This window comes from Prionailurus bengalensis, chromosome A1 (assembly GCF_016509475.1).
Source record: "Prionailurus bengalensis isolate Pbe53 chromosome A1, Fcat_Pben_1.1_paternal_pri, whole genome shotgun sequence".
Lineage (NCBI taxonomy): Eukaryota > Metazoa > Chordata > Mammalia > Carnivora > Felidae > Prionailurus > Prionailurus bengalensis.
In genome coordinates, this window is record NC_057343.1 from 124,190,680 (window position 1) to 124,217,543 (window position 26,864).

The 26,864-nt window shown below is 38.0% G+C and overlaps 1 protein-coding gene across 1 annotated transcript in view; it reads right to left on the reverse strand.

Annotated features, from left to right (window-relative positions):
* The window catches only part of CDC20B (cell division cycle 20B), a 48,928-nt gene that overhangs the window by 4,312 nt on the left and 17,752 nt on the right, over positions 1-26,864 (reverse strand). Inside the window, exons 3-11 of the mRNA XM_043590504.1 lie at positions 21,543-21,771; positions 20,435-20,565; positions 14,961-15,054; positions 12,005-12,121; positions 7,794-7,990; positions 6,401-6,495; positions 3,929-4,154; positions 1,926-2,051; positions 1,332-1,449 (exon numbers count right to left, since the gene is read on the reverse strand). Of these exons, the coding sequence (XP_043446439.1) occupies positions 1,332-1,449; positions 1,926-2,051; positions 3,929-4,154; positions 6,401-6,495; positions 7,794-7,990; positions 12,005-12,121; positions 14,961-15,054; positions 20,435-20,565; positions 21,543-21,771 (1,333 nt within the window). The remainder of the gene's footprint in view (positions 1-1,331; positions 1,450-1,925; positions 2,052-3,928; positions 4,155-6,400; positions 6,496-7,793; positions 7,991-12,004; positions 12,122-14,960; positions 15,055-20,434; positions 20,566-21,542; positions 21,772-26,864) is intronic.

Here is a 26,864-nt window from a genome sequence, read left to right on the forward strand (position 1 = left end):
AATTTACTCAAGTAGCTATCAGATGTCCTAACCTAGCTGAAGGATCTAATTAGCTACTGGAATTGTAGTTTTATGAAGAATCAGGCTTAAGGCTTGATTAAAAATGTTTCTCTAATCAGAAAACATCCCATGCACTCCATGTCTTATGATTTAAAATATGCAAAGGATCAACTCATGTCCATCCTACACTCATGGCTGGCCCCCCAAGTAGCTCTATCAAGAACTGCCTACATTTTTATTTACCAAATCACACGGTATAAAGATATAAAGGTCATCCCAAGGTCAGTCAGAGGTCCAGTCAGACTGACCAGCAGGAGCAGGAAGTCTTTCTGTGAAGGGTGTTTTTTGTTGTTGTTGTTGCCAAATGACATTATCAGAATCTGCAAAGAGAGTCAAAGTATTACCTCTGTCTAACAGGATATATATTTGGGGGTTTGTCTGTTTCTTCCCACAAAAGTGTAGTCTCCATAAGGGCAAAGATAATGTCTGTCTTGTTTACATGTATATTCCCAACACCCCCCAAAAGTGCCTCAAACATGCTAGATGCACATTAAGTGGGCATTGAATAAATAAATCCCAGGTACTGACCAGGACACACATTGCGTGTGAAGAGGAAGAAGACAGGATATGTTATCAAAAGCCTACAAGAGATTGGATGCCATACTTTGTTCCATCATCAACCATCATTTCTATCTTCATATTTACCAGGGCTGGGTAGAAGGGGATACCTATTCACCCATGAACCCCCTTGAACATTCCAGATTGTCCCTGAGAGGATTTAAGACCCTTGAGGATGAAACCTGAGTCTTGCTCCCCATCATGGGATCTTCTTCTCAAGAAACACCCCATAAATGTTTATAGAACTAAACTGAGAAAGAACCATTTTCTGCCTTGAAGGGGCAGGGGAGCACCAGGGCTTCTTGATCTTCAGTGGTCTCCCCTCAGAGAACAACATCTCACCCTTTTCATCTTTCCTTATCTCCCACACATTCCAGCACTGCTGGTTCTTCTGCAAAGTAAGGTAAGACGATTTATGATACTAACTCCAGAATTCAAAAACATAGTTTAGGAACTGTCCCTGATCATCACTGCTTCATCCACACAGGTATGCAAGAAGGAGAAGACATGACAATTTTAAGTGATGAAAAATCTTAGTCAAATTCAGAAGCACTCACCTATACACACCCCAAGGTGGTTGCAGGCCTTTCTCCTCTGACAAAATATCTATTTCAAAGAGCCAGTGGGGAAAAATCTTTCATTTAGGGCTTTTCCTGCCAATGACACCTCACTTAGGTATAGATACATGGCATTTTACTCACCTATTTACTTACCAAAAAATCCAGCCGACCTGGCCAGACCAGGACAGGCCCACACAGTCACATCGTTCTTAGGAGTACCTTGGCCACTTGCAATCTCCTTTGTCTTAGGGAGCCAGATTAGGGAACAAATCTGTAAGAATGGCCCCCAAAACACAGAATTATGGCAATGTCTGATTCATTATGAATGTGTTTCAAACTGATTCTAGGCAGTGTGTTCTGTCCACATGCATCCTCCTGTCCACAGCTGGGGTTACGGTGTTAGAGGAATGACATGAGTTCTAGGAAAGTTTATCCCAAGGCAACAAAGGACTAAATACACAAATAGATTTAGCTGCAATGAACCCACAAATTTAAGTAGACTGGCACACAGTCAAAGCAGTGCCAAGAAAAAAGGGAAATGTGGAAAAAATCTGGGGGGAAAAGGATACACAAATTAACTTTCGACTCACAGATAAAGGTTTTAGAAAGAGAAACTCTCGAGAACTGAAATCCCAATAGGCTCAGCAAGTACAGAGAGGTGTGTTTGGGTCCTAGGCTCTCTCATGAATCATTTTCACAAGGTTCTAGAATATCAGAGTGAAGGTCAACTCCAGCAGAGACTGTTACCTGTGAGTTCATGCTTGGGGTCTGGATGGTTTGCCCAGTATTTATGTCCAAGATATGTAAGTGTCCGTCCTTCATTCCGCCTCCAACAGCAAGGACTGCAGACTGCCAGGGACACCAATCCATGGCCTTTAAAGTTCAAATAAGCACACAGGCAGGTCAGCCTCGGAGAAAGTGAGTTTGGGAATGTGCCTGCTCAGGTAAGCAGAAGTGCCAGAGGTCTGCACACGCCACAGCTCTCCTGGACCTCTGATCTAAAGGCAGGAGCAATGGCAATCTCTAGAGGTTACTCCGAAGGGACTAGAGACCACCTATTAGGTGCCTTCCTTAAATGTTGATAACAATTGCAAATATTTTTAAACAAAGAAAAAATCACCCAATAATATGTTCCAAAAACTACACTCAACATGTCCTATGTGGCAAAACTCCACTGCTGGAGTAGCTGACATGCCCCCTAGAATCTGGTTATGAAATGCAGCCTTCCTCTCATTTGTCTCCCTGTGTCTTTAGGTTCTAGGTCAGAGAAGAAAAGACAAAATGGAGCCACACATGATTGCTCGCAACTCAAAAGCTCTCATGCATTTCAACTCCTAATACGTTTCAGGAAATAAAATTGCCTTTGATTTACTTATTTATAAATTACTATAGTTAATTCTGAAAAATAAGATTTAGTGTTTCATATTTCTACTGATAATTCAAATGATGAGTAATAGTCATTTTAAAGGACATTCTAACAAATATTTCATTTCTACTTATCTGTATATAGATATCTATAGATCGATCCTGGTATTAGGCTGCCACAACCTTGACTTGCTAAGGTTTCAGAAACTCTTGGTTGAATTCATTGTATTTCTGACAACAAGGTGTATAAGAAAGTAACTTGTTTGGCTTGGCTTGGGTTTTTCACATGCTGGGTTTCTATTTTACTTTATTTTGTTTTATATTTTGTTTGCTGACAGAATATTTTACATATGTTTTTCCTACTTTTTTTCAAATCATTAATAATGGGCATTTGGACTTAAAATCATTCTTAATGTTCTGTGGATATTAAAATCCACAAGCCAGAGTATTGGGCCACCACTATTCCTTAGCAGCAGGTATTTTATGTTAAACCCTCTATCAGGAAACTCCACGATAACGTTTTAAGTTCTCATTCCAATAAATTTACTCATAGTAAAGTAGAACCATTTCTTTGCTCTATAAGTGATAAATATCCTGGGACTAGACTGAGGCCAACACATATCTCTATGTCACCAAAGGAATGAAAGTATGGATTTTTCTCACTAGAAATAAGAATTTAAAATACAGAGAAATAAAAAATATATATTATACAGAGCATGGTGAATATTGGTTTAAGTGTGAAGCCCCCTTCCTCCTCCTTCTGGTAACGGGTTTCCTTTCATGGGTGTGAGCTCATGACTCAGGCCTCACCAGTCAGTGTACCCATCTCTCTGGCCGCAATTATCTGTTGGGAGATGAGAATGTGTCCAAGTTCATATCAGAGTCCTGCCTGGTACTTTTCTACCAGAGTTACAGGGAACGGTAGTTTCTTCACCAGTTCCCATCTGGGAGAATCTGAATTTAAAGCTGATAAGAGCCATCTTGCCCACAGAATGGACTCTGAATAAAGAATGAATTGAAACAGAGACAGGCAGAGCCAAGAGCCAAAGAGACAGAACTCTAACGACATTATTTAAGGCCCTACATCAAGACAATATTTGAAACAGCTGTATGTATCCCGGACTCCTCAGTTGTAAGAGAAAATATATTTACTTTTTTGCTAAAGCTCAAGATTAACTCTGGTTTCGGTCACTTACAAACCACAAAACCTGATGCATGGGAAATATAAATAGGATTGTCTTTGAGGAAAGTGATGGCAAAATCCAAAACAAATTCTGGGTGAAGAAAATCTCAAAACATTGGCTTAATGGCTTTGTTCTCAGGTGCAAAGGATACTCAGTGATCTCTTCGTAAAGAGCAACTTGGAAAGTGATTGATGCTCTTACCTTGACTGCTGTAGGTTGGGGTATGACTTTCAGTGGTTGAACCTGTGCTTTTGCACTCGGGTCACCGGGCCATATAGTCAGCAGTCCGTCACTACAGCCACTGGAAAGCAGCCTACTGTCAGGCGACCACTTCAGAGCACACACAGCTTGTTGGTGGTGAAGTGTTCCAACATGATGCCGGGCTACCCGAACGTCGTGATGATAAACTCGGCCCAACCTCGACCCACTGCACGGAGGTAAAGGGGTAGGTTTCTGGCAGACAACTTGAGCCCTATTGCTAACAAGCATTTGAAAACATGAAGGAAAGCATAGTCCACACTACCAAGAGACCCCTCAGGACAGATTCACAGCACAGGTTTTGAACATTCTTTGTATTAGTCACGATAGAGGATTCTGCCTGGGTTATTGTTTTCACAAGTGAAAAAAATTTGTGGGGCAGACTTTCAAATCTGGGTATCGAGAGGATATCCTTTGATAGATATTTCTAACGGCTTTACTATGATGCAAGCAGCTATAGAAAAGATAAATTTAAAAGATTACCCTATTTTTTCAGGAAGGAGTCTTTGTACCGAACCTAGGAAATAGTACTTTCCTGGAACTCAGAATATTTCCTATTATCCCAATGAAATAGTTTTAGTATATATACTAAATATATTTTAGTAAATATATTTATGTATTTATAGCAAAATGTCAGACATAGAAATGTATTATGTCCTTTTTCTCTTAAGCTACAAATCCATTATTAGTTTTGTTAATGCTACTAATATCTTAAAAGGGTATAAAACTATCTGAATGTCACAGAAAAACTGCAATGTGATTCAAAATCAGTGGATAATGTCTACTCAGTCTTAGTGATTTGGATCCAAATAATGGTAAAGATCCTACCCCTCTATCAAAGTTAATGAACTCTTTCTGAATGAGTTTAATTTTCCCCAAGGAGCAAGTAAAAAACTACCTTCAATTATTTCTGAAATTTCTCACAATCCAGTATCATATTTAAAAACCATTCAGGCACCACACTGAATAGCATTCTGATGAACAATATGGGCTCTGCGGCCAGACAACCTGGGTTCAAAGCCTGACTCTGCCCCCTTTACTAACCATGTGACCTCAGGCTAGTGTCTTAGTTTCTTCATTAAGAAAAGGTTGGGGGTGGGGGGAGGTGGATTAGAAAACACTTTATAGCGTTGTTGCAGGGATTAAGACACAATTACACGCATAACCAGTATAGCACAATGCCTGGCACACAGTACTCCAAAAATGTTCATTGCTATTATTATAAGAAAAGGATCTGTTCATTTTCCTCACGGATAATAAAATTAAACAATGCAGCCCATGAAAGGAATTCAAATATAGAACTGACCTCACTACAACTTCTCACAGTAAATGATTAGCCCTTTATATGGTATTTTAAGTGTTTTTAGGTTGGGCTTATAATCACAAGGTATTAAAATCTCAAATTTATATCTTAGCCACTTAAAGAAATTATAAAAAGGCTTTGGAATTTATTTAATTTAAACCTATCTTAAGAACTACCATATAGGGGCATTTGGCTGGCTCAGTCGGTTAAGCATCTGACTTTTGGCTCACGATTTGTAAGTTTGAGCCCAGCATTGGGCTCTCTGCTATCAGCACAGAGCCCACTTTGGATCCTCTGTCTCCCTCTCTCTCTACCCCTCCCTACCACCACCCCCCTCTCAAAAATAAATAAACATTTAAAAAAATCTACAGTATAAAGATGAATGGCAATTATTAAAAGCAATATGTTTTCAGATCAATGATTTAGGATCACTGGGACAAGTCACCTAACTTTTCTGGTTAAAAGAAGTAGTCAGACTAAACCAGTAGTTCTCAAAAATGATAAAGCATCAGCATCTCTTTGAAAATTAGAAATGCAAATTATCGGTGCGCCTTCAGCTCTACTGTATCAAATTCCCCGAGGCCAGCAATCTGTGCTTTAAGGAGCCCTTCAGGTAGTGCTGATGCATGCTCAAGTTTGAGAACCACAGAACTGGCTACTCTATGAGGTTCCGTCCAGTTCTGACGTCTGTGGGTCTGTGAATTGGAAACGTACCTCAGAAAGCTTAACATATTCCAAAGTCTTGATCCTGATAGGAATAAATACTTGATTTCAACAAAATATCCCTCTAATAGGTATTACTTGGTACAGAGAAACTTTTTGCTTAAACAGTTTTACATTTTGTCTGAACAATTTACTGAATCCTGAGCCTCACTTTCCAGTACTAGCATATGGTGTAGGCGCATAGCCACCATGGTACCTGTGGCCACTGGACCACTCACATCACCAGAAGATCAGAATATCTGAGAAGGAAGAGTCATAACTGCTAACTAATAGCCTATTTTGTTTTGGTTTGTTTTGGTTTTGGTTTCAAATATTATAGTTCTGTTCACTCAGCCCCCATAATCCTTTGATGATATAAATATAATTGGTTGCAATAAGATGCTTCTTACCTGCTAAGAATATAGTGATTCCAGCTCAAAGCCCCAACCACTGACAAATGACCAAGCATATTTCTCAGCCGCTTTTTAGTTACCACATCCCATAGCTAAAAAAAAAAAAAAAAAAAAATTAACAAGGAGAGTATATAGCATTAAAATTTTCACAGCCCACTATATTCTCAAAGGCCTGACAGCCAATTAATGTTGATATAGCCAGCCCTTGTACTAAAGGAAAGCTCAGTGAGCACCTTTAACGTTGGGCAGCATTTCTCCACACTGCCTGTATATTCCATCACCTAGGGAGCATGCTATGGATGCTAGCCATTCTGATTTAATGAGGGAGGTAGAGTCTGTGGATATGGTATTTATTTTAAACTTCCCCAGGTGAATTCAGTGGGAAGCCACATGTTGCAAATGACTTTCATACTTATAGTTTCTTCTAAATTGTGGGAATTTCGTATCTGGAAATCCACCGACAGGCTAAGAAACTCCTTTTCTGCCACTATAAATGATATTCTGACCCATATGAGAAAGAGAACTTTGTTATAAGAAGAAATCATGACATAACCTTCATAGCATCCAATATCACCGCAGAGGTGAGAAAGTAGTGAGTGCCATCTGTGGCCCTCCAAAGTCATTGAACACATGAGCAATATTGTTTACACTATTGCTAATAATAATAATAATACATGAGAAAGTAAATATATTAAAACTGGTAAATTCACACTTCAGAGAGGCTATCAGAGAAAAATTCATTTATTTTAAGTAACTCTACTCCTGATCATGGCTTGAGGTGGAAAAGGAAAGCTGAAGGTTATCTTCATCTCTCCAAAGTCGTAACACTGGGGTGTCTACAAACCCAACTGTAATTTGAAAAAAAACAGAGAAAAGACTTTTAAAAAGGTAAATATAGAGTTGCCTGGGTGGTTAAGCATCTGACTGTTGATTACAGTTCAGGTCATGATCTAGAGTATCCTTAAGTCCTCATTAAATGACATTCAGAAAAGAATCAGAATGGTGTATACTCTCACTTTCCGTAGTTTGTTTTTTGTTTTGCATTTATTTTGAGAGAGAAAGAGTGTGTGTCTGTGTGTCTGTGTGTGTGTGTGTGTGTGTGTGTGTGTGAGGGATGGGCAGAGAGAGAGAGAATCCCAAACAGGCTCCGTGCTGTCAGCAGAGAGCCCCACGTGGGGCTCGATCTCATGAGCCATGAGATCATGACTTGAGCCAAAATCAAGAGTCCAACACTTAGCCAACTGAGCCACCTAGGCAACTCACTCTCCATAGTTTCAAATGACACAACTAATATAATTTCTCTATTGTGTATTAACTTACTATTAAATGTCAATTTTAGAAATCTAGCAATTACACAGAGCACATTTGGAGAAAAAAAAACATCCATTACTTGTACTTCTCCCTCGCTGGTGCCAACTGCCAGGCAGTTTCCCTCTTTTATCCAGGACACAGAAGATACATAGTTACAATTGAGAGTGAAGTCTATATTTTCAATCTTATTGTGGTTTTCCCCATTCCAGATGTACACAGAGGATCCAAGGGCTATAGCAACAAGATTTTGAAAATTCCAATCTAGAATATTGAGATCTATAAGAAAAGATGTTCATATTAGGGTAATTATTCAGCCAAATAAAAGTAATTTTCAAATAAACAACTTTTTTATAGATAGATGAACAAATTTAATACCTTTCCCATAGTCAGTTGGAAAATAGAATCACCCATGCAAGCAGATCATTAGAAGTTCAAAAATAAAAACTACAACTTTGTGTCAAGATTCACAAAGAAGTAATAATGCATACTATTTACATCAAATATATTTATTTAGAGTCATTTAGAGAACTTCCAAGTTTCATCTACCATTATTACCACCCATGTACCTTCTCTAACAAACACTAAAAATTAAAAGTCCATAAATTTTTTTCATTGAAATTATCTGGCCCTTTGTTCTGTTTTTGTTTTTGTTTTAATTCTAATGTAGTTAACATACAGTGTTATATTAGTTTCAGGTGTACAATATAGTGATTCAACATTTCTACACATTACTCAGTACTCATAACAGTAAGCGTACTCTTTTTTTTTAATGTTAATTTATTTTTTGAGAGAGAGAGAGAGACAGAGCGTGGGCAGAGGAGGGGCAGAGAGAGAGGGAGACACAGTATCTGAAGCAGGCTCCAGGCTCTGAGCTAGCAGCACATAGCATAACGCGGGGCTCAAACTCAAAAGCCATGAGATCACAACCTGAACCAAAGTCGGATGCTTAACTGATTGAGCCACACAGGCGCCCCAGTAAGTGTACTGTTAACCACCTTCACCTATTTCACCCATCCCCCAACCCACCTCCCCTCTGGTAATGATCAGTTTCTTCTCCATAGTTAAAAGTCTGGTTTTGCTTTGTCTCTTTTTTCTTTTGTTCATCTGTTTTGTTTCTTAAATTCCACATATGAGTGAAATCATATGGTATTTGTCTTTCTCTGACTGACTTATTTCACTTAAAGTTATATCCATCAAAAAAAAAAAAACTATATCCATCCATGTTGTTGTAAATGGCAAGATATCATTCTTTTTTATGGCTAAATAATATTTCATCATATGTATATAGATATGTATATGTACATATATATATACGTGTGTGTGTGTGTGTGTGTGTGTGTGTGTGTGTGTGTATCACATCTTTTTATCCATTCATCTATTGATGGACACTTGGGCTGCTTCCATAATTTGGTTATTGTAAATAATATTGCAATAAACATAAGGGGAAGGCACATAGCTCTTATGGAGACATCCTTGAGCCTACAATATCCATATGATAGATGCCACCATCATTTCTAACCAAAATACCACCCAACTACGTATATCTAGAAGAAATGGTCACTGACTTATATATGATACCTGAAAGTTCCTAGCAGCATTCTCCAGCTTATACTCTAAGAACTCTTTAACTGCCAAAAGAAACCATATTTGTATGACCACATTCTAAAATGTATCCTACCAAGGGGTGCCTGTGTGGTTTAGTCAGTTAAGCCTCCAACTTCGGCTCAGGTCATGATCTCGTGGTTTGTGGGTTCAAGTCCCATGTCAGGCTTTGTGCTGACAGGTCAGAGCCTGGAGCCTGCTTCGGATTCTGTGTCTCCCTCTCTCTCTGCTCCCTTCCCTGCTCATGCTGTCTCTCTCTCTCTCTCCCTCTCTCTAAAAATAAATAAACATTAAACAATTTCAATGTATCCTACCTTATTTATTTTTAATTGAAATAGTTGACATATGACCGTATCTTATTTCTTATAAGACAAAAACTCTTATCCTGATTGATACATATCAGTACAAAACTGTGAAGCATGTCAGTTTCACTATAGTGACCTAAGCCACCTATAACCTACCTCTTCCACTGATGACAACCATAAACTCTGAACAAAATAAAAAAAAAAAACATTGAGAACTGGATAATAAGCAAAAGCAGTGAAACTAAGTAAGGGAGTCAAAACTTGAAGAAGCAACCTGCCAAGGGGTGAGTTTCTCACTTTTTTTCTCACATGGTTTTGCCAGAGGATGGGCCCCAGTCATGGAGTAGCACCAGCAGCCCAAACTCCAATAGAAAGGTCAAAATATCTCTGGTGAGAGGAGCCAGGGAAAGAAGACTGAAGTGGCCAAAGTGTGGAGAGAAAGTCCTAGAGGGGAGAGAGACACAGAAAGGCACCCTCTAATGGTGAAAGTAGGAACCCACACACATCTCAGCCTATCCCAGAATTTGTGTCAGGACAGGGAAAACTCAAATCAGCTTAGCAAAGACTTTTAGAGCTGAACTGAGATTTGAAGCCTCCATTTAGGTCTCAGCCTGGATTCTGATCCCTATATGTAAGGGATAGACCCAAACCATCATAATCAAGGCTGAAGAAACTGATCTGAGACTTAAAAGGCCACCCACAAAAGGCAAGACCAATAAACCTAAGACAAAAATGACAACATTCTCTGCAGGACCCAGAGTTAATATCACATATAATCCACAATGTCCAGGACACAATTTAAGATTACTGGGCATATATAAAATGAAAATATAATCAATAGATGAGAAACCTAAAATGACAGTTATAGGAATTATCAGATAAAGATGCTAAAGTAGCTATAATAGAATATACAAGCAGAATAGAATAGATTATTCTCCATGAGGTAGAGAAAAACCTACTTGAAATGAATGAAAACATAGAAAATAGAAGCAGAGGAATAGAAAAATAGAAACTATAAAACTAAAATAGAAGCCATAAATACAATAAAATAGACATTTTGAAACTGAAAAATACAGTATCTGAAAAATCTTCTGGATGGGCTCAATAGCAGAATGGAAATGACAGAGGGAAGAGTCACTGAATTTGAATATAAATCAACAGAAATTATCCAGTCTGAAGAACATATAGGAAAAGAAATTGAAAAAAGAAATGAGCAAAACCTCAGGGTCCTGTGGAATAATATTCAAAGATTCTAACATGTGTAAGTGGAGTCAGCCTGGAAACAAGAGAACAAAGTTTCAAATGGCCTTAGACCTCTCACCAGAAACCATGGAGGCCAGAAGTCAGTATATTTTAAATGCTGAAAGAAAAAAATCTGGCAACCCAGAATTCTATATGCAGCAAAAATATCATAAAATGGAGTATAAGAGAAGCCTTTGCCAACTAACCGGATCTGAAAGAATTGCTAACAGAAGCTTTTCAGGCTGAAGGGAAATCATATGAGACAGAAATTTGGATCTTCAGGAATGAAAGAGAAGAGTAGAATTGGTAAATACTGGGGTAAATATAAAGACCATTGTCCCCTCTTTTATTTAAAATACAAATATGTATGGACTTTTAGAGTAAAATTTATAGCAATAGTAGAGTTTTCAATGTTCATAGACATAAAATGCAGAACAACTACAGTAACCTAAAAAAAGTGGGGGAGGAGGGTGGAGGGGACCTATGTGATTACAAAATTTGCATCTACCTACCTGTTCACCAGTCCCCAGTGTATCCTCTTCATTGCCATTATCATTAACTACCAACTAACAACGTTGCTGAAAAATGTTCTGTCTTCTCTCCTCCACCCCTCCAAGTCCTACCCATTTTTCGAGACCCAGCTCAAGTGTGATTATCTCCACAAAGTCTTTCTAGACATAGATCCAAAGATCACTGAACTAGCTCCTTTCATCCCACAATTCATTATTTATATTCTACACTGGCATGTTGCTAGAAGTTCCACGTGAGTTAGTCCTGTCTTCCCAACTAGATTATAAAGTAGGCACATGACGAGAAGACCCCATGTGGCTGCTGACTGATTGGATTTATCTGTTTAAAATATATGCATAAGAATAGGCCACTATTTTCTCAGTTCATTCTAATACAGTAAAAAATATGTATATTGCTCATGCCCTCCCAACACCAACAGTACCCATTCCAAACGTGAAATTTGTACAAGGAAAAGGCAAACTATATTAACAGTATTTAGATGGTACAGCTTTGGGACATGAGGCACAAGGACCATCAGGTTCTTCCAGAATCAAATTTCAAGTTCATGCCACCACATTGGATACAATGTGTCACTTCAACTTTTTAATTAATGATCTAAAAAATAACTTACAATAGTCATTTCGAAGACCAGTAAGATGAAACTTCACCTCTGGTTGCAGTATGGAATAGTTTATACCATTGAATCTTTTAAGATGGAAGGATTCATCTCTGACTCCATCTCTGCAGGCTACAAGAAACAAACACAGCTACATATCTTTATGATCCAGGAACATAATATTTATCCTTGCAGGGATTAAGAGATAACAGAGTGAGAAAGAAAGTAGTCCTCCTGATAAAACTGAATTACAAGTTGCAGGAGAAGGAAAGGGAAAAAAGGAAGACTTCAGTATTCATTGAAACAAAAATTTTTAAAATATTTCATGGTTTGGGATGAGCACTGGGTATTGTCTCTAAGCCAATTTGACAATAAATTGTATTTAAAAAATATTTCATGGCATTTTTTAATAAAAAGCCTGAGTGCCAGACCCAAATGTGACAACAGACCTTGTGGAAAGCCCACAGAAACCTTATATCATACTATGAATATTTATTCTGTCACTTGAGTTTTTAAAATCAAAGTAGTTTGGGGGTGCCTGGGTGGCCCAGTTGGTTAAGTGTCAGACTTCGGCTCAGGTTGTGATCTTGCAGTTCGTGGTTCGAGACCTGCATGGGTTTTTGTGCTGACAGCTCAGAGCCTGTAACCTGCTTTGGACTCTGTGCATGTGTGTGTGTGTGTGTGTGTGTGTGTGTGTGCGCACGCATGTGTGTGTCTCTCTCTGCTCCTCCCCTGCTCATGCTCTGTCTCTGTCTCTCAAAAATAAATAAATGTAAAAAAAAATTTTAAATCAAAGTGATTTCTGCATATCCATTGTCTGTCACATCAACAATTACCTGATAGACACTACTCTGAGTTTTTGTCAGTAAACATTTGTGGGTTCATTTATTTCAGCTCTTTGTCTCACTGGTTCTGTACCAGAGCATGCAAAGTTATTTCTGGCTAGTTTTACCCGTGAATATCTGAGGTCAGGGTCATATCTTGGGCTCAGTTTTAATTCTCATCCAAAGACCCAACTAAGTATAAACCACAGGCCACTGTCTTTTCATCTGTACAACCACCTGGCTTGTGATCAAACTAAAAATGACATAAATGAATAGGTGTTGAGCCCACCCAAGTAATTTGTGGTCTCTATGACCACATGCCTTTGGATAAAAGCGTAAGAGCTTCACAGTGCTAAACCAAGAAGTAGATTAATACTCCCAGCCTTGGTGTTAGCCATGAAGACCTACAGTTGTGAGTAAAACTGCAAGGTTGCTGGAAACACTCAAGCACCGCCAATAAAGGTTTTTTAAAAAACAGGTACAGGGGCGCCTGGGTGGCGCAGTCGGTTAAGCGTCCGACTTCAACCAGGTCACGATCTCGCGGTCCGTGAGTTCGAGCCCCGCATCAGGCTCTGGGCTGATGGCTCAGAGCCTGGAGCCTGTTTCCGATTCTGTGTCTGCCTCTCTCTCTGCCCCTCCCCCGTTCATGCTCTGTCTCTCTCTGTCCCAAAAATAAATAAACGTTGAAAAAAAAAAAATTTAAAAAAAAAAAAAAAAAAAAAAAAAAAAAACAGGTACAAACTTCCAGTTACAAAATAAGAGTCATAGGGATGTAATGTAGAGCATGGCAATTACAGTTAATAATACTGGATTACAGGGGCGCCTGGGTGGCTCAGTCAGTTAAGCGGCCGACTTCAGCTCAGGTCATGATCTCTCGGTCTGTGAGTTCGAGCCCCGCGTCTGGCTCTGTGCTGACAGCTCAGAGCCTGGAGCCTGTTTCGGATTCTGTGTCTCCCTCTCTCTGACCCTCCCCCGTTCATGCTCTGTCTCTCTCTGTCTCAAGAATAAATGAATGTTAAAAAAATTTAAAATAATAATAATAATAATAATAATACTGGATTACATATTTGAAAATTACTAAGAGAGTAGACCTTAAGAGTTTTTATCACAAGAAAAAAAATTCTGTAACTATGCATGGTGATGGATGTTAACTGGAATTACTGTGGTGATCATTTAACAATATATACAAATATCACATTATTATGTTTTATACCTGAAATGAATACAATTGGCCTTTGAACAACATGGGTTTGAACTGCTACGGTCCACTTATATGCAGATTGTTTTTTATAAATACCATACAGTAATATAAATGTATTTTCTTTCCCTTATAACTTTCCTAATAACATTCTCTTCTCTAGCATACTTTATTGTATGAATATAGTATGTAATACATATGGCATACAAAAGATGTGTTAATCACCTGTCCAAATTATTAAGGCCTCCAGTCAACCATAGGCTATTAGCAATTAAGTTTGGGGGGAGTCAAAAGTTATATACAGATTTTCAACTGTGTGAGGGGTTGTTTACTTTTTATTTTTTTTTCTTTTTTTTCATTTTTTTTTTAATTTTTTTTCAACGTTTTTTATTTATTGTTGGGACAGGGAGAGACAGAGCATGAACGGGGGAGGGGCAGAGAGAGAGGGAGACGCAGAATCGGAAACAAGCTCCAGGCTCCGAGCCATCAGCCCAGAGCCCGACGCGGGGCTCGAACTCACGGACCGCGAGATCGTGACCTGGCTGAAGTCGGACGCTTAACCGACTGCGCCACCCAGGCGCCCCCACTTTTTAGAAGTGTGATATAAGTAGATTGAAGGAGGTGAGTGAGGCAGGAGAACTAAGTTGTTATCTACTCTGCTAGAAAGTTATGATAAAGTCTAAAATCTCAAAAAAGAGCAGTTTACAAATATTACTTAGAAAATAGTTGTAAACATTATCAACAAGAGCCAAACCGTGGCAAGAACCCAAATGTCCACCAACTGATGAATGGATAAAGAAGAATAACGAAGACATGAAGAAGGCAGGGAGAGAGAATTATCTGAATTTTATAATTATGTTTATTAGTCTAATAAATATAAAAAAGGAATGAAGAAGGCAGGGAGAGAGAAGGGTAGGAAAGAAAGACAAACAAAATCTTTGCCCCATACCTTTCCAAACACATTGGGATTTCTCACAGAGCTGCATTTTCCCACTAACCCACTGAGCCACCTTCTGGGTCAAAAATAGCTGGTTTAGGCATTTCTGAAAACAAATAAATACTTCTTTAGAAACATATATGCACATCTCAGATGTTATGCATGACATAGTGTTAAACCAGTAATTCACCAGCAAGTTCAAAGTTTCCACATTATCAAAACCAACACTACAATTGCTATTTTTTATTACCTAACCAGCATGTAGTGAATACAGTGCTGAGCATTTTACATGTATTATTTCTAATCTCCCCAACAACTCCATAGGGCAGGTATTACTCAGCTAAAATAAAATCTTCTTTACTCTTCTAGCCTAAAAATCTTTTTAGCCCACAAACCAACTAAAAGTCCAGTGAGACCATCAAAGCCTGCAAGAACTGAAATGTCATGATATTTCTGGTGCGTTGTGAAACTGAAAGACCTCCCCAAGATGATAAAGTTGATTGTATGTTAAGGCTACTTTTTCAAGAAAGATTTCTTTCAAAAGATGCCTCTCAGCATTCAACCTGGAGGTGCTCTTTCAGTCTGTCACTGAGATTTTCTCTGGGTCTTAATTTTCCTCCTCTGTAGTATGTTGAGATTGAACTAATCATCCTAAAGGTCTTTTTCCATTAACACCTTCACCCTATTAGAAATGGGAACACCAAATCACTGGGATCTTAAATAACATACCTCAGTTTCCACGAACACAAAAATCGGATTGCTGTTTCTTTGGATCAGTATACAAAAAGCACTTCTGACATTCTTACATCCAACTTCAGTCAAAAACAGATGAGAAAATTACTACAAGTATAAAGAAAAGTACTTGCAGAAATTTCCTAGAAACATTTTAGCAAACAATTAAAGCAGAGATGATTCCTTTTTTTCTCCTTCATGATAATATATTTAGTCTTACATAGAAAACAATCGTGGGATCACCATAATTCACACAGAAGTCTCTCTCACAGGCATCATTTTGAGATTTTGGTTTTCTTCCCAGATATCATGCCACATAATAGGCATTGTCAGTCAATGAATCATGGATTTTTAGGTATTCTAATTAGAACAATTCAGGATAAAGCAGGGTTTCCCACTTTCAGCACCACTGGCATTTGGTGGTAGATAATTCATTATTGGGGGGGGCTGTTCTGTCCATTATAGGACATTTAGCAGTGTCCCACTCTCCATCTACTAGATACCCTCTCACTAGGTTGTGATAATCAAAAATCAGACATTGCCAAATGTCCCCTGGGGAGCAAAATCACCTCCAGTTGAGAACTACTGATAACAAATAATGTTCCTAAAATCGACTGGCTTCTCCAGTATCTATAGTCAGCACAAAGCTGCCCAAGACATTACCTGGCACAGTGTGCTTCTGTTTGAGGTACCCAAGGGTGCTCTACCCCAGGTAAGATCTATTAATTACTTTAATGAACAATTTGGCCTAGAGCTGACTATATATCATAATTTTGAACATCTCCCCAGCTATGCAGGCCCTTGTTGTAGAAACACCCCCACATGGCTTCTGAGGACCACATGAAGACACACATTTACTGTCAATGCGAAAGACCTCACTGTATGTGCACTACTCCTGATGCTGCTTGACTTCTAATCAGTCATTAAACAAATGCTTTACATAAAATAGTCACAGTTTCCATTATCCCTTTCTCAGGTTTTCCAGTGATGTTGGGACAATGTTCTGATTGGATTACAATTGCTGTAACAATGCGAGACTAAGGGAGAGAGTAAAAGGAAGTTCTGAAGTTCAAGGCAGTATAAACTCCAACTGGCAAGACGTAGGGTGTGGAAAGGCAATGGTGCTAATAACCTGGCCTGTACATAAAGTCAACATTTCCCCAGTGACTCAGAACTCTCTAACTTTCTGCACTTCCAAACCCTTAACCAACAGTAGAACACTCAGCAAAAGACCTGCTCTAAGATATTTGTTTTCAATTTGCATATGATTTCAAATAATTAAATTTTACATTCACGATATTGTTCCTCTAGCAAGATATATATGCCAAACACTGAAAGCACATACTAAATGAGAAACTGCCTAAATTGAGAATTTATGATGTTCCTAGTGTAACGCTTTCTAAATTAAACCTTTTTTCCTGTAGAAGCTCTTCGTTGGATTTGATACACTCAAAAATATGCTATTGATATTTCATGTGCCCTAAGATCTGGGTCAGATTCCTCAAAGATCTTAAAACCATAATAAAGGGGCTTCTGGGTGGCTCAATCGGTTTAAGTGTCCAACTCTTGGTTTCAGCTCAGGTCATGATCTCACAGTACGTGAATTTGAGCCCCATGTCAGGCCCTGAGCTAATGGCACAGAACCAGCTGGGATTCTTTGTCTCCTCTCTCTGCCCCTTCCCTGCTCGCACATTCTCTCGCTCTCTCAAAACAAATAAATAAACATTTAAAAACACATAATAAATAAGATACTTAAAATAACGAAATTAATTTAAGAAACAAAAAAAAAACAGTAAAAAGGACTTAAGAGAAATATTTAAAAGACCGTCTTGTAGAGGAAGAATAGAATGTATCCTGAGTGACCCCAGATGCCAGTCCAAGTCACAGAATAGTTGGAAATGATTGTACAAGAGATCTTTTGGCTGAGGGGAAACATACCATAATATGTGTAATTTTATTATATTTTTAATCTTTACCTTTTTTAATGTTTATTTTTGTAATATAAGTATAATTAACATACATATAAGAGTTTCAGATGTACAATATAATGATCCAACAATTCTATACATTACACAGTGCTCGTCATGATAAACGTACTCTTAATCCCCATCACCTATCACAACCATCCCCCCCACCCACCTCCCTCTGGTAACCATCAGTTTGTTCTCTGTAGTTAAGAGTCTGTTTCTTGGTTTGTCACTTTTTCCTTTGTTCATTTGTTTCTCAAATTCCACATATGACTGAAATCATATGGTATTTCCCTTTCTCTGACTTACTTCACTTAGCATTATACTTTTGTGCTACATCTCTGTTGTTTCAAATGGCAAAATGACATTTTTTTTAAGTTTATTTCTTTATTTTGAGAAAGAGAGCACAAGAGAGTGGGAGAACAGCAGAGAGAGAGAGACAGAATCCCAAGCAGGCTCCGGCTGTCAGTGCAGAGCCCAACGTGGGCCTCAAACTCATGAACAGTGAGATCATGATCCGAGCTGAGATCAAGAGTCAGATGCTTAACCAACTGAGCCACCCAGGTGCCCCAAAATGTCATTCTTTTTATGGCTGAGTAATATTCCATTGTATGTATATGTATATATATTTTATTTATTTATTTATTTATTCATTTGTGTGTATATATATATACACACATATGTATATATATGCACACATATGTATATATACATATCTATATGTACATACATATACATGTATGTGTATATATATATATATATATATATATATATACCACATCTTCTTTATCCATTCATCTATTGATAGATCCTTGAGTTCTTTCATATCTTGGCTATTATAAATAATGCTCTCATACACATTGTGATGCATATATATTTTTGAATTAGTGTTTTTGTTTTCTTTGGGTACATACCTAGTAGTGGAAGTACTAGATCATATGGTAATTCTATTTTTTTTTTAATTTTGAGAGAGAGGGCACGAGCAGGGGAGGGGCAGAGAGAGAGGGAGAGAGAGAATCCCAAGCACTCTTCACCGTCAGCACAGACCCGATGTGAGGCTCGAACTCATAAACTGTGAGACCATGACCTGAGCCGAAAGCAAGAGCCAGATGCTTACCCAACTGAGCCAGCCAGGCACCCCTGGTAATTCCATTTTCAATTTTTTGAAGAATGTCCATGCTGTTTTCCACAGTGCTGCACCAGTGTGCATTCCCACTAACAGGGCACAGGGGTCCCTTTTTCTCCACATCCTCACCAAGACTTGTTATTTCTTGTCTTGATTTTAGCCATTCTGACAGGTGTGAAGTGATATCTCACTGTCATTTTAAGTTGTGTTTCCTGATGATGAGTAGTGTTGAGCATGCTTTCATGTGTCTTTTGGCCATCTGTAGGACTTCTTTGGAAAAATATCTGTTCATATCTTCTCATTTAATTAGATTATTTGATTTTTTGGTGTTGAGTCATATAAGTTCTTTATATATTTTGGATACTAATCCTTTATTGGATATTGCAAATTTCTTCTCCCATTTGATGGCTTTTGATGGTTTCCTTCACTGTGAAAAAGCTTTTTATTTTGGTGTAGTCCCAATCACTTAACTTTGCTTTTGTTTCCCTTGTCAGAGGAGACATATCTTTTTAAAAAATGTTTCAAAAATAAAAAATAAAAAATAAAAAAATGTTTCTATAGCTGATGTCAAAGAGATTACTGTCTATGTTTTCTTCTAGAAATTTTATGGCTTCAGGAACCACATTTAGGTCTTTAATTCATTTTGAGTGTATTTTTGATTATGGTGTAAGAAAGTGGTCCAGTTTCAATCTTTTGCATGTAGCTGTCCAGTTTTCCCAACACCATTTGTTGAAGGGGCTTTCTTTTTCCCAGTGCATATTCTTGCCTCCTTTGTTGGAGACTAATTGACCATATAATTGTGGGTTTATTCCTGGACCCTATTCTGTTTTATTGATGTATGTATCTGTACTGTGCCAGTACCCTACTGTTTTGATTTTTACAGCTTTATAGTATATCTTGATATCTGGGATTGTGATACCTCCAGTTTTATTCTTTTTCATGTTTTCTCTGGCCATTCAGGGTCTTTTGTGGTTCTATACAAATTTTAGGATTGTTTATTCTGGTTCTGTGAGAAATGCTGTTGATCTTTTGAAAGGAATTGCATTAAAACTGGAGATTGCTTTAGGAAGTATGGGCATTTTAACAATATTTCTTCTTCCAATCCATGAGCATGGCATATCTTTTTATTTGTGTCCTCTTCAATTTCTTTCATCAGTGTTTTATAGTTTTTGGAGTACAGGCCTTTTACCTCTTTGGTTAGGTTTATTCCTAGGTATCTGTTTTACTGTTTTTGGTGCATTTATAAATGGGATTGTTTTCTTAATTTCTCTTTCTGCTGCTTCATTATTAGTGAATAGAAATGCACTGGATTTCTGTATACCTATTCGATATCCTGTAACTTTATTTAATTAATTTATCAGTTCTATTAGTTTTTTGGTAGACCCCTTAGGGTTTTCTCTACATAGTATCCTGTCATCTTAATCTTTACCTTTTTGCTGTCTCATTTTCACTTTTTTGATTGAGACTAACTAAACTTTTACTATATTTCTTTTACAAGGTACCCTTATTCATGTCCTTAACTCACTCATTTTTTCTATCAGGAACCCATCATTTTCTTACTGACGTGTAAGAGCAGCTAAGCCAGCTCTTTCTTCACATTTGGGACTCAATTGTCTGAGCATGTCAGGATATGAGATCTTCAGGTTTTTGTCTTTACCCACCTGGCCTTTTGAGGCAACATTTTCATTCCAGCCTCTGCCCAGTGCATGAGGTGCCTTGCAAAAATGGAGAGCTGAGTTATTTGTTTCAAAATTCCCTTTGATGGGGGTCTTCAGTGGTTCTTTGTAGGATCCTGCAAGAAAAACATTTAGTTTTTAATTTGTTCTTCAAAACAAGATAATCACTTTGGTTGGAAGTCAACCCATGGTGTCTTTCACAATAGAATGTGAAACTACAGGCCCACATCTCTCTAAAAACCATGGATATGGGGGTAAAAGAGGAAAGACTGGCCTTGTCGAGAATGCCAGGGTCATAAGTGAGCACTGCCTCAGTGGCCTCTGTAAGAAATGCCAAGATTAAAGACCTGATTGCAACTGCAGCAGCAGCAGAAATGCTTTATCTCTGAATGGAAAGAGCATACTTGCACATCTGAAGAATAGATACAAACAGTTCCATAGGTTAAAGTGATGGAGCAAAGGTATCTGGTTTGCCCAAGCTATGATCATTCTGCCAGGAAATCACTATGGGATGCTTGCTTTCCCAACATTGGCGTCCACTCTATGATCATGAGCAAATCACTTTGCCTCTCCATCTCTCTGTTATAGAAAGATGCTGTAGGGTAATTTGAGATGACAGTAGTGAAATACTTTCTAAGTGAAAGTAATAGCAAAGTCAGTGTTATTTGCATCATTATTATTCATATCTGTTCTCTTCTCAAGATTGAGAAAGTCCTTTACCAGATTTTTAACTACATAGAAAACCTTGCCAAGTCATCCTGTAAAACTAAGTATATTTTTGTTCATATCACTTGTTCAACAGAGGAGCTAATAAGGACCACTGAAAAATCTTACATATGTAATCTTTACAAAAGGAATCATATACCAATGTAAATTCCAGAAATGCATCTAAAATACAACATACTGTCTTTTGTTCTTGTTTCATTTCCTGCCCCTTCCCCACCACCTTGGAAATTTCTTATTCAAAGGAAGGAAGAAAAGGAAAGCAGTTGACTAAATGTGATACTAGATAGTTCTATGCTACAGAGATTCTTTGAGGAATTCTATTTCATTGACATTTTTTAAATGGCCTGTGGAATTTCTATTACCTCACCTAGAATCAAGGTCTCTTTTTCAGGAGTTATCTTCAGCACGGATCCAGAAGCTTCTGGGAGGTAAGTGGTTGAACGCTCTTCCTCAAAGGAATCAACTGCCAGATCCCTGGTTTGGCTTTGCCGCCATCTGGTGGTAATTGGGCTACTGGCAACGGGAACCTCTGCCGACAGTCTCTTCACAAAGTTGCTCTTAAAGTTAGAATATGTAGTATTAACTCCGTCAAATATCTATTTAACATAAAAAAAGCCATAATTTATAGTGGCCTCAACGATGCAAAATTAAATATTCCTTAAAATAAGAATTATTAACAACTCATTTAGTACAACACAAATTATATATGAGATTTTTTATTTTCGTGACCTGAGAGAATGTTATTTTATACATATATAAATATGTATTTGTGTGTATACTTACAGCCTCTGTTCAAGATTCTCAAGATATATAAAAGCAACTTATGGAGTGATTATATTTACAGTTATTATAATTACATATCAATATAAATATGAAGTTGAAATAACCATTTATATTGAACATGTAAAATCACATGTTCATATAAAATCACAAAATTGCAAATCTGGAAATAAACAGTAATTTTCTTTTTTTATTTTCTTTTTTTAATTTTACATCCAAGTTAGTTAGCATGTAGTGTAATAATGCTTTCAGGAATAATCCAGTGATTCATCCCATACATATACCACCCAGTACTCATCCCAACAAGTGTCTTCCTTAACGTCCCTTGCCCATTTACCACAGCCTCCCACTCACAACCCCTCCAGCAACCCTCAGTTTGTTCTCTATTTTTAGAGTTTCTTATGTGTTGCCCCCCTCCCTGTTTTTATATTATTTTTGCTTCCCTTTCCTTATGTCCATCTGTTTTGTATCTTAAATTTCTCATATGAGGGAAATCATGTGATATTTATCTTTTTCTGACTAATTCTGCTTAGCATTATTCACTCTAGTTCCATCCATGTTGTTGCAAATGGCAAGATTTCATTCTTTTTGATTGCCAAGTAATACTCCATTGTATATATATATACCACATCTTCTTTATCCATTCACCTACCGATGGACATCTGAGCTCTTTCCATACTTTGGCTATTGTTGATAGAGCTGCTATAAACATTGGGGTGCATGTGCCTCTTCAAAAGAGCACACCTGTATCCTTTGGATAGATACCTAGTAGTGCAATTGCTGGGTTATAGGGTAGTTCTATTTTTTTTTAATTTTTTTTTAATGTTTATTTTTGAGAGAGACAGAGACAGAGTGAGAGTGGTTTAGGGGCAGAGTGAGAGGGAGACACAGAATCGGAAACAGGCTTCAGGCTCCAAGATGTCAGCACAGAGCCCGACACAGGGCTTGAACTTGCAAGCCGCGAGATCATGACCTGAGCCAAAGTCGGACGTTCAACCGACTGAGCCACCCAGGCACCCCTAGGATAGTTCTATTTTTAATTTTTTGAGGAAACTCCTTACTTTTTTTCCATAGTGGCTGCACCACTTTGCATTCCCACCAGCAAGGCAAAAGAGTTCCTCTTTCTCCGCCTCCTAGCCAACATGTGTTGTTGCCTGAGTTGTTAATTTTAGCCATTCTGACTGGTATGAGGTGGTATCTCACTGTGGTTTTGATTTATATTTCCCTGATGATGAGTGATGTTGAGAATTTTTTCATGTGTCTGTTAGACATCTGGATGTCTTCTTTGGAGAAGTGTCTATTCATGTCTTTTGCCCATTTCTTCACTGGATTATTCATTTTTTGGGTGTTGAGTTTGAGAAGTTCTTTATTGATTTTGGATACTAACCCTTTATCTGATATGTCATTTGCAAATATCTTCTTCCATTATGCTGGTTGTCTTTTAGTTTTTCTGATTGTTTCTTTCACCATGCAGAAGCTTTTATCTTGATGAGGTCCCAATAGTTCATTTTTGCTTTTGTTTACCTCGCCTCCAGAGATGTGTTGAGTAAATTGCTGCAGCTAAGGTCAAAGAAGTTTTTGCCTGCTTTCTCCTCGAGGATTTTGTTGGCTTCCTGTCTTATGTTTAGGTGTTTCATCCATTTTGAGTTTACTTTTGTGTATGATGTAAGAAAGTGTTCTAGGTTCAATCTTCTACATGTCACTGTCCAGTTTTCCCAGCACCACTTGCTGAAGAGACTGTCTTTATTCCACTGGATATTCTTTCCTGCATGTGAAAGATTAGTGGGCCATATGTTTGTGCATCCATTTCTGGGTTCTCTATTCTGTTCCATTGATCTGAGTGTCTGTTTTTGTGCCAGTCAGTACCATACTGTCTTGGTGATTACAGCTTTGTAATACATCCTGAAGTCTGGAACTGTGATGCCTCCAGCTTTGGTTTTCTTTTTCAGGATTGCTTTGGCTATTCGGGGTCTTTTCTGGTTCCATACAAATTTTAGGATTGTTTGTTCCAGTTCTGTAAAGAATGTTGGTGTTACTTTGATAGGGATTGCATTGAATATGTAGATGGCTTTGGGTAGTATCGACATTTTAACAATATTTGTTCTTCCGATCCATGAGCATGGAATATTTTTCTATTTTTCTGTGTCTTCTTCAATTTCTTTCATAAGCTTTCCCATAGTTTTCAGTGTGTAGAATTTTCACCTCTTTGGTTAGATTTATTTCTAGGTATTTTATGGGTTTTAATGCAATTGTAAATGCGACCGATTCCTTGATTTCTCTTTCTGCTGCTTCATTATTGGTGAACAAAAATGCAGCCAATTTCTGTGTGTTGATTTTTACATCCTGTGACTTTGCTGAATTCATGAATCAGTTCTAGCAGTTTTTTGGTGGACTCTTTTGGGTTTTCCATATACAGTATCATGTCATCTGCAAAGAGTGAAAGCTTGACTTCCTCCTTGCCAATTTGGATGCCTTTGATTTCTTTGTGTTGTCTGATTGCTGAGGGTAGGACTTCCAATATTATGTTGAATAACAGTGGTGAGAGTGGATATCCCTGCCGTGTTCCTGACCTTGGGAGGAAAGCTCTCAGTTTTTCCCCACTGAGGATGACATTAGTGTTGGGTCTTTCAATATGGCTTTTATAATCTTGAGGTATGATTCTTCTATCCCTACTTTCTTGAGGGTTTTTATCAAGAAAGTATGCTGCATTTTGTCACATGCGTTCTCTGCATCTATTGAGAGGACCATATGGTTCTTGTTTTTTCTTTTATTGATGTGATATATCACATTGATTGATTTGCAGATATTGAACCAGCGCTGCATCCCAGGTATCAATCCCACTTGATGGTGGTGAATAATTCTTTTAATGTATTGCTGGATCCCGTTGGCAATAAATAGCAATTCCTTAGTTCAAACTTTTCATTTCACGGATGAGAGATCTGAGGCCTAAGTTGCTCAACATTCATCTCATTCCCTCTGAGAAATCCCAGGAGTTTGGTATTACAGATCCTACGGTGGCAAACCATACCATGGATCTATGTGTGAAATTCAATTGCGAATGACAAACTGGAAATATGTTATATATATATGTTTAATTTTAACATTTATTTATTTTTGAGAGACAGAGCATGAGCGGGGTAGGGGCAGAGAGAGAGGTAGACATAGAATCTGAAGCAGGCTCCAGGCTCTGAGCTGTCAGCACAGAGCTCAACGCAGGGCTCTAACTCACAAACTACAATATCATCACCTGAGCTGAAGTCGGATGCTTAACTGACTGAGCCACGCAGGCACCCCAAAATATATTATATTTTTAATAAAATGTAGGGCATGTTAGGTTATTACCCTTGTGTAAAAGACTCTCAGAGAAATTTAGACAAATTTACAATCCAAATAGAAAAAAAATAGAACATAGGACCTAAACAGGCAATGCACAAAAGAAATAATTAAATGCTCAAAAAATATTCAACCTTGCTAGTAATCAAAGAAATGCTAACTTAAAACAATAACAAGATGCTAGCAATGGTATTTTTTAATGACAAGCCCCAAGGTTGAAGGTTCTAGAAACAAACACTGGCATATATTGCTGGTGGAGTATAAATTAGCATTGAAAAAGGAGGCACATGGTGCGTAAAGACGGGAAGGACTCAATGTTTACCAGTAGAGAATTGACGAGGTAGATTTTTGTGACATCCTTAAAAGGGAATATTCTGCAGCCATTAGAAATTAGGACATACATTAAGGAAATGCAAATCCAAAACACAATGATGTACCACTTCACACGCTCTAGGATGGCAATAGATGATAGGTAGGTAAGTAGATAGATAGATAGATAGATAGATAGATAGATAGATAGCAAATGTTAGTAAGAATGTGGAGAGACTGGAACCGTTACACATTGCTTATGAGGATGTAAAGTGGTACCACTGTGGATAACAGTTGGCAATTCCTCAAAAAATTAAACCTAGAATTACTGTATGATTCAATAATTTCACTGCTAGGTACAGACCCAAGAGAAATGAAGCAGGTACTCAAACTCAAACAAACTCAGGTACATGGGCGTTCACGGTAGTACTATTCACAATAGTTGGAAGGTAAAATAACCCAAATGTCCATCAGCAAAAAAATGGATGAGCAAATTGTGGAAGACATATGTTTGTGTGTACATATACATATATATAATATAATTATTTATTCACAAATGACGTATCAGTTAAGAAAAATGATCACGAAATTTCTTATTGACAATCTTACACTGTGTTGGCAGTTGTGTGTTTCTCTGGCTCATCTTGTGTCATACCCTCCATACTGTCTCCCCACCTTAATGCTCTTCCACAATTCTCTGCCATGGTAACTTCTAGCCCACCTTCACAACTGGAATCAGCCATCATGTCGTGAAGGTGTCTCTGACATTACCTTCCTCTCCATTCCATAACCTTCCTCCCCCTTCCAAACTCCCCATTAGGCCACCTGTGGTAGGTTAAATAATTGCAATACTTAATTTTATACATTGGCTTGATGGACTAAGGGTTGCCCTGAGATCTGTAAAACATTTTTTCTGGATGTGGCTGGGAGGGTGTTTTTAGAGAAGATTAGCATTCGATTTGGTAGACTGAGTAAAGAGATCCAGCCTCACCATTGTAGGTTGACATCATCCAATCCACCGGGGTCCCAAATGGTACAAAAAGGCAAAGGAAGGGCAAATTTTCTCGCTTCTTAAACTAGGATGTCCATTTCTTTCCTGCTATCAGACACTGGAGCTCCTGGTTCTCAGACCTTCATACTCCTTAATTTATACCAGCTGCTCCCCAGACTTTGGACTCAGATTGAATTATCCCGCTGGCTTTTCCTGGTTTTCCATCTTAGAGATGGCAGACTGGGACTTTTCAGCCTCCATAATTTGGTGAGCCTC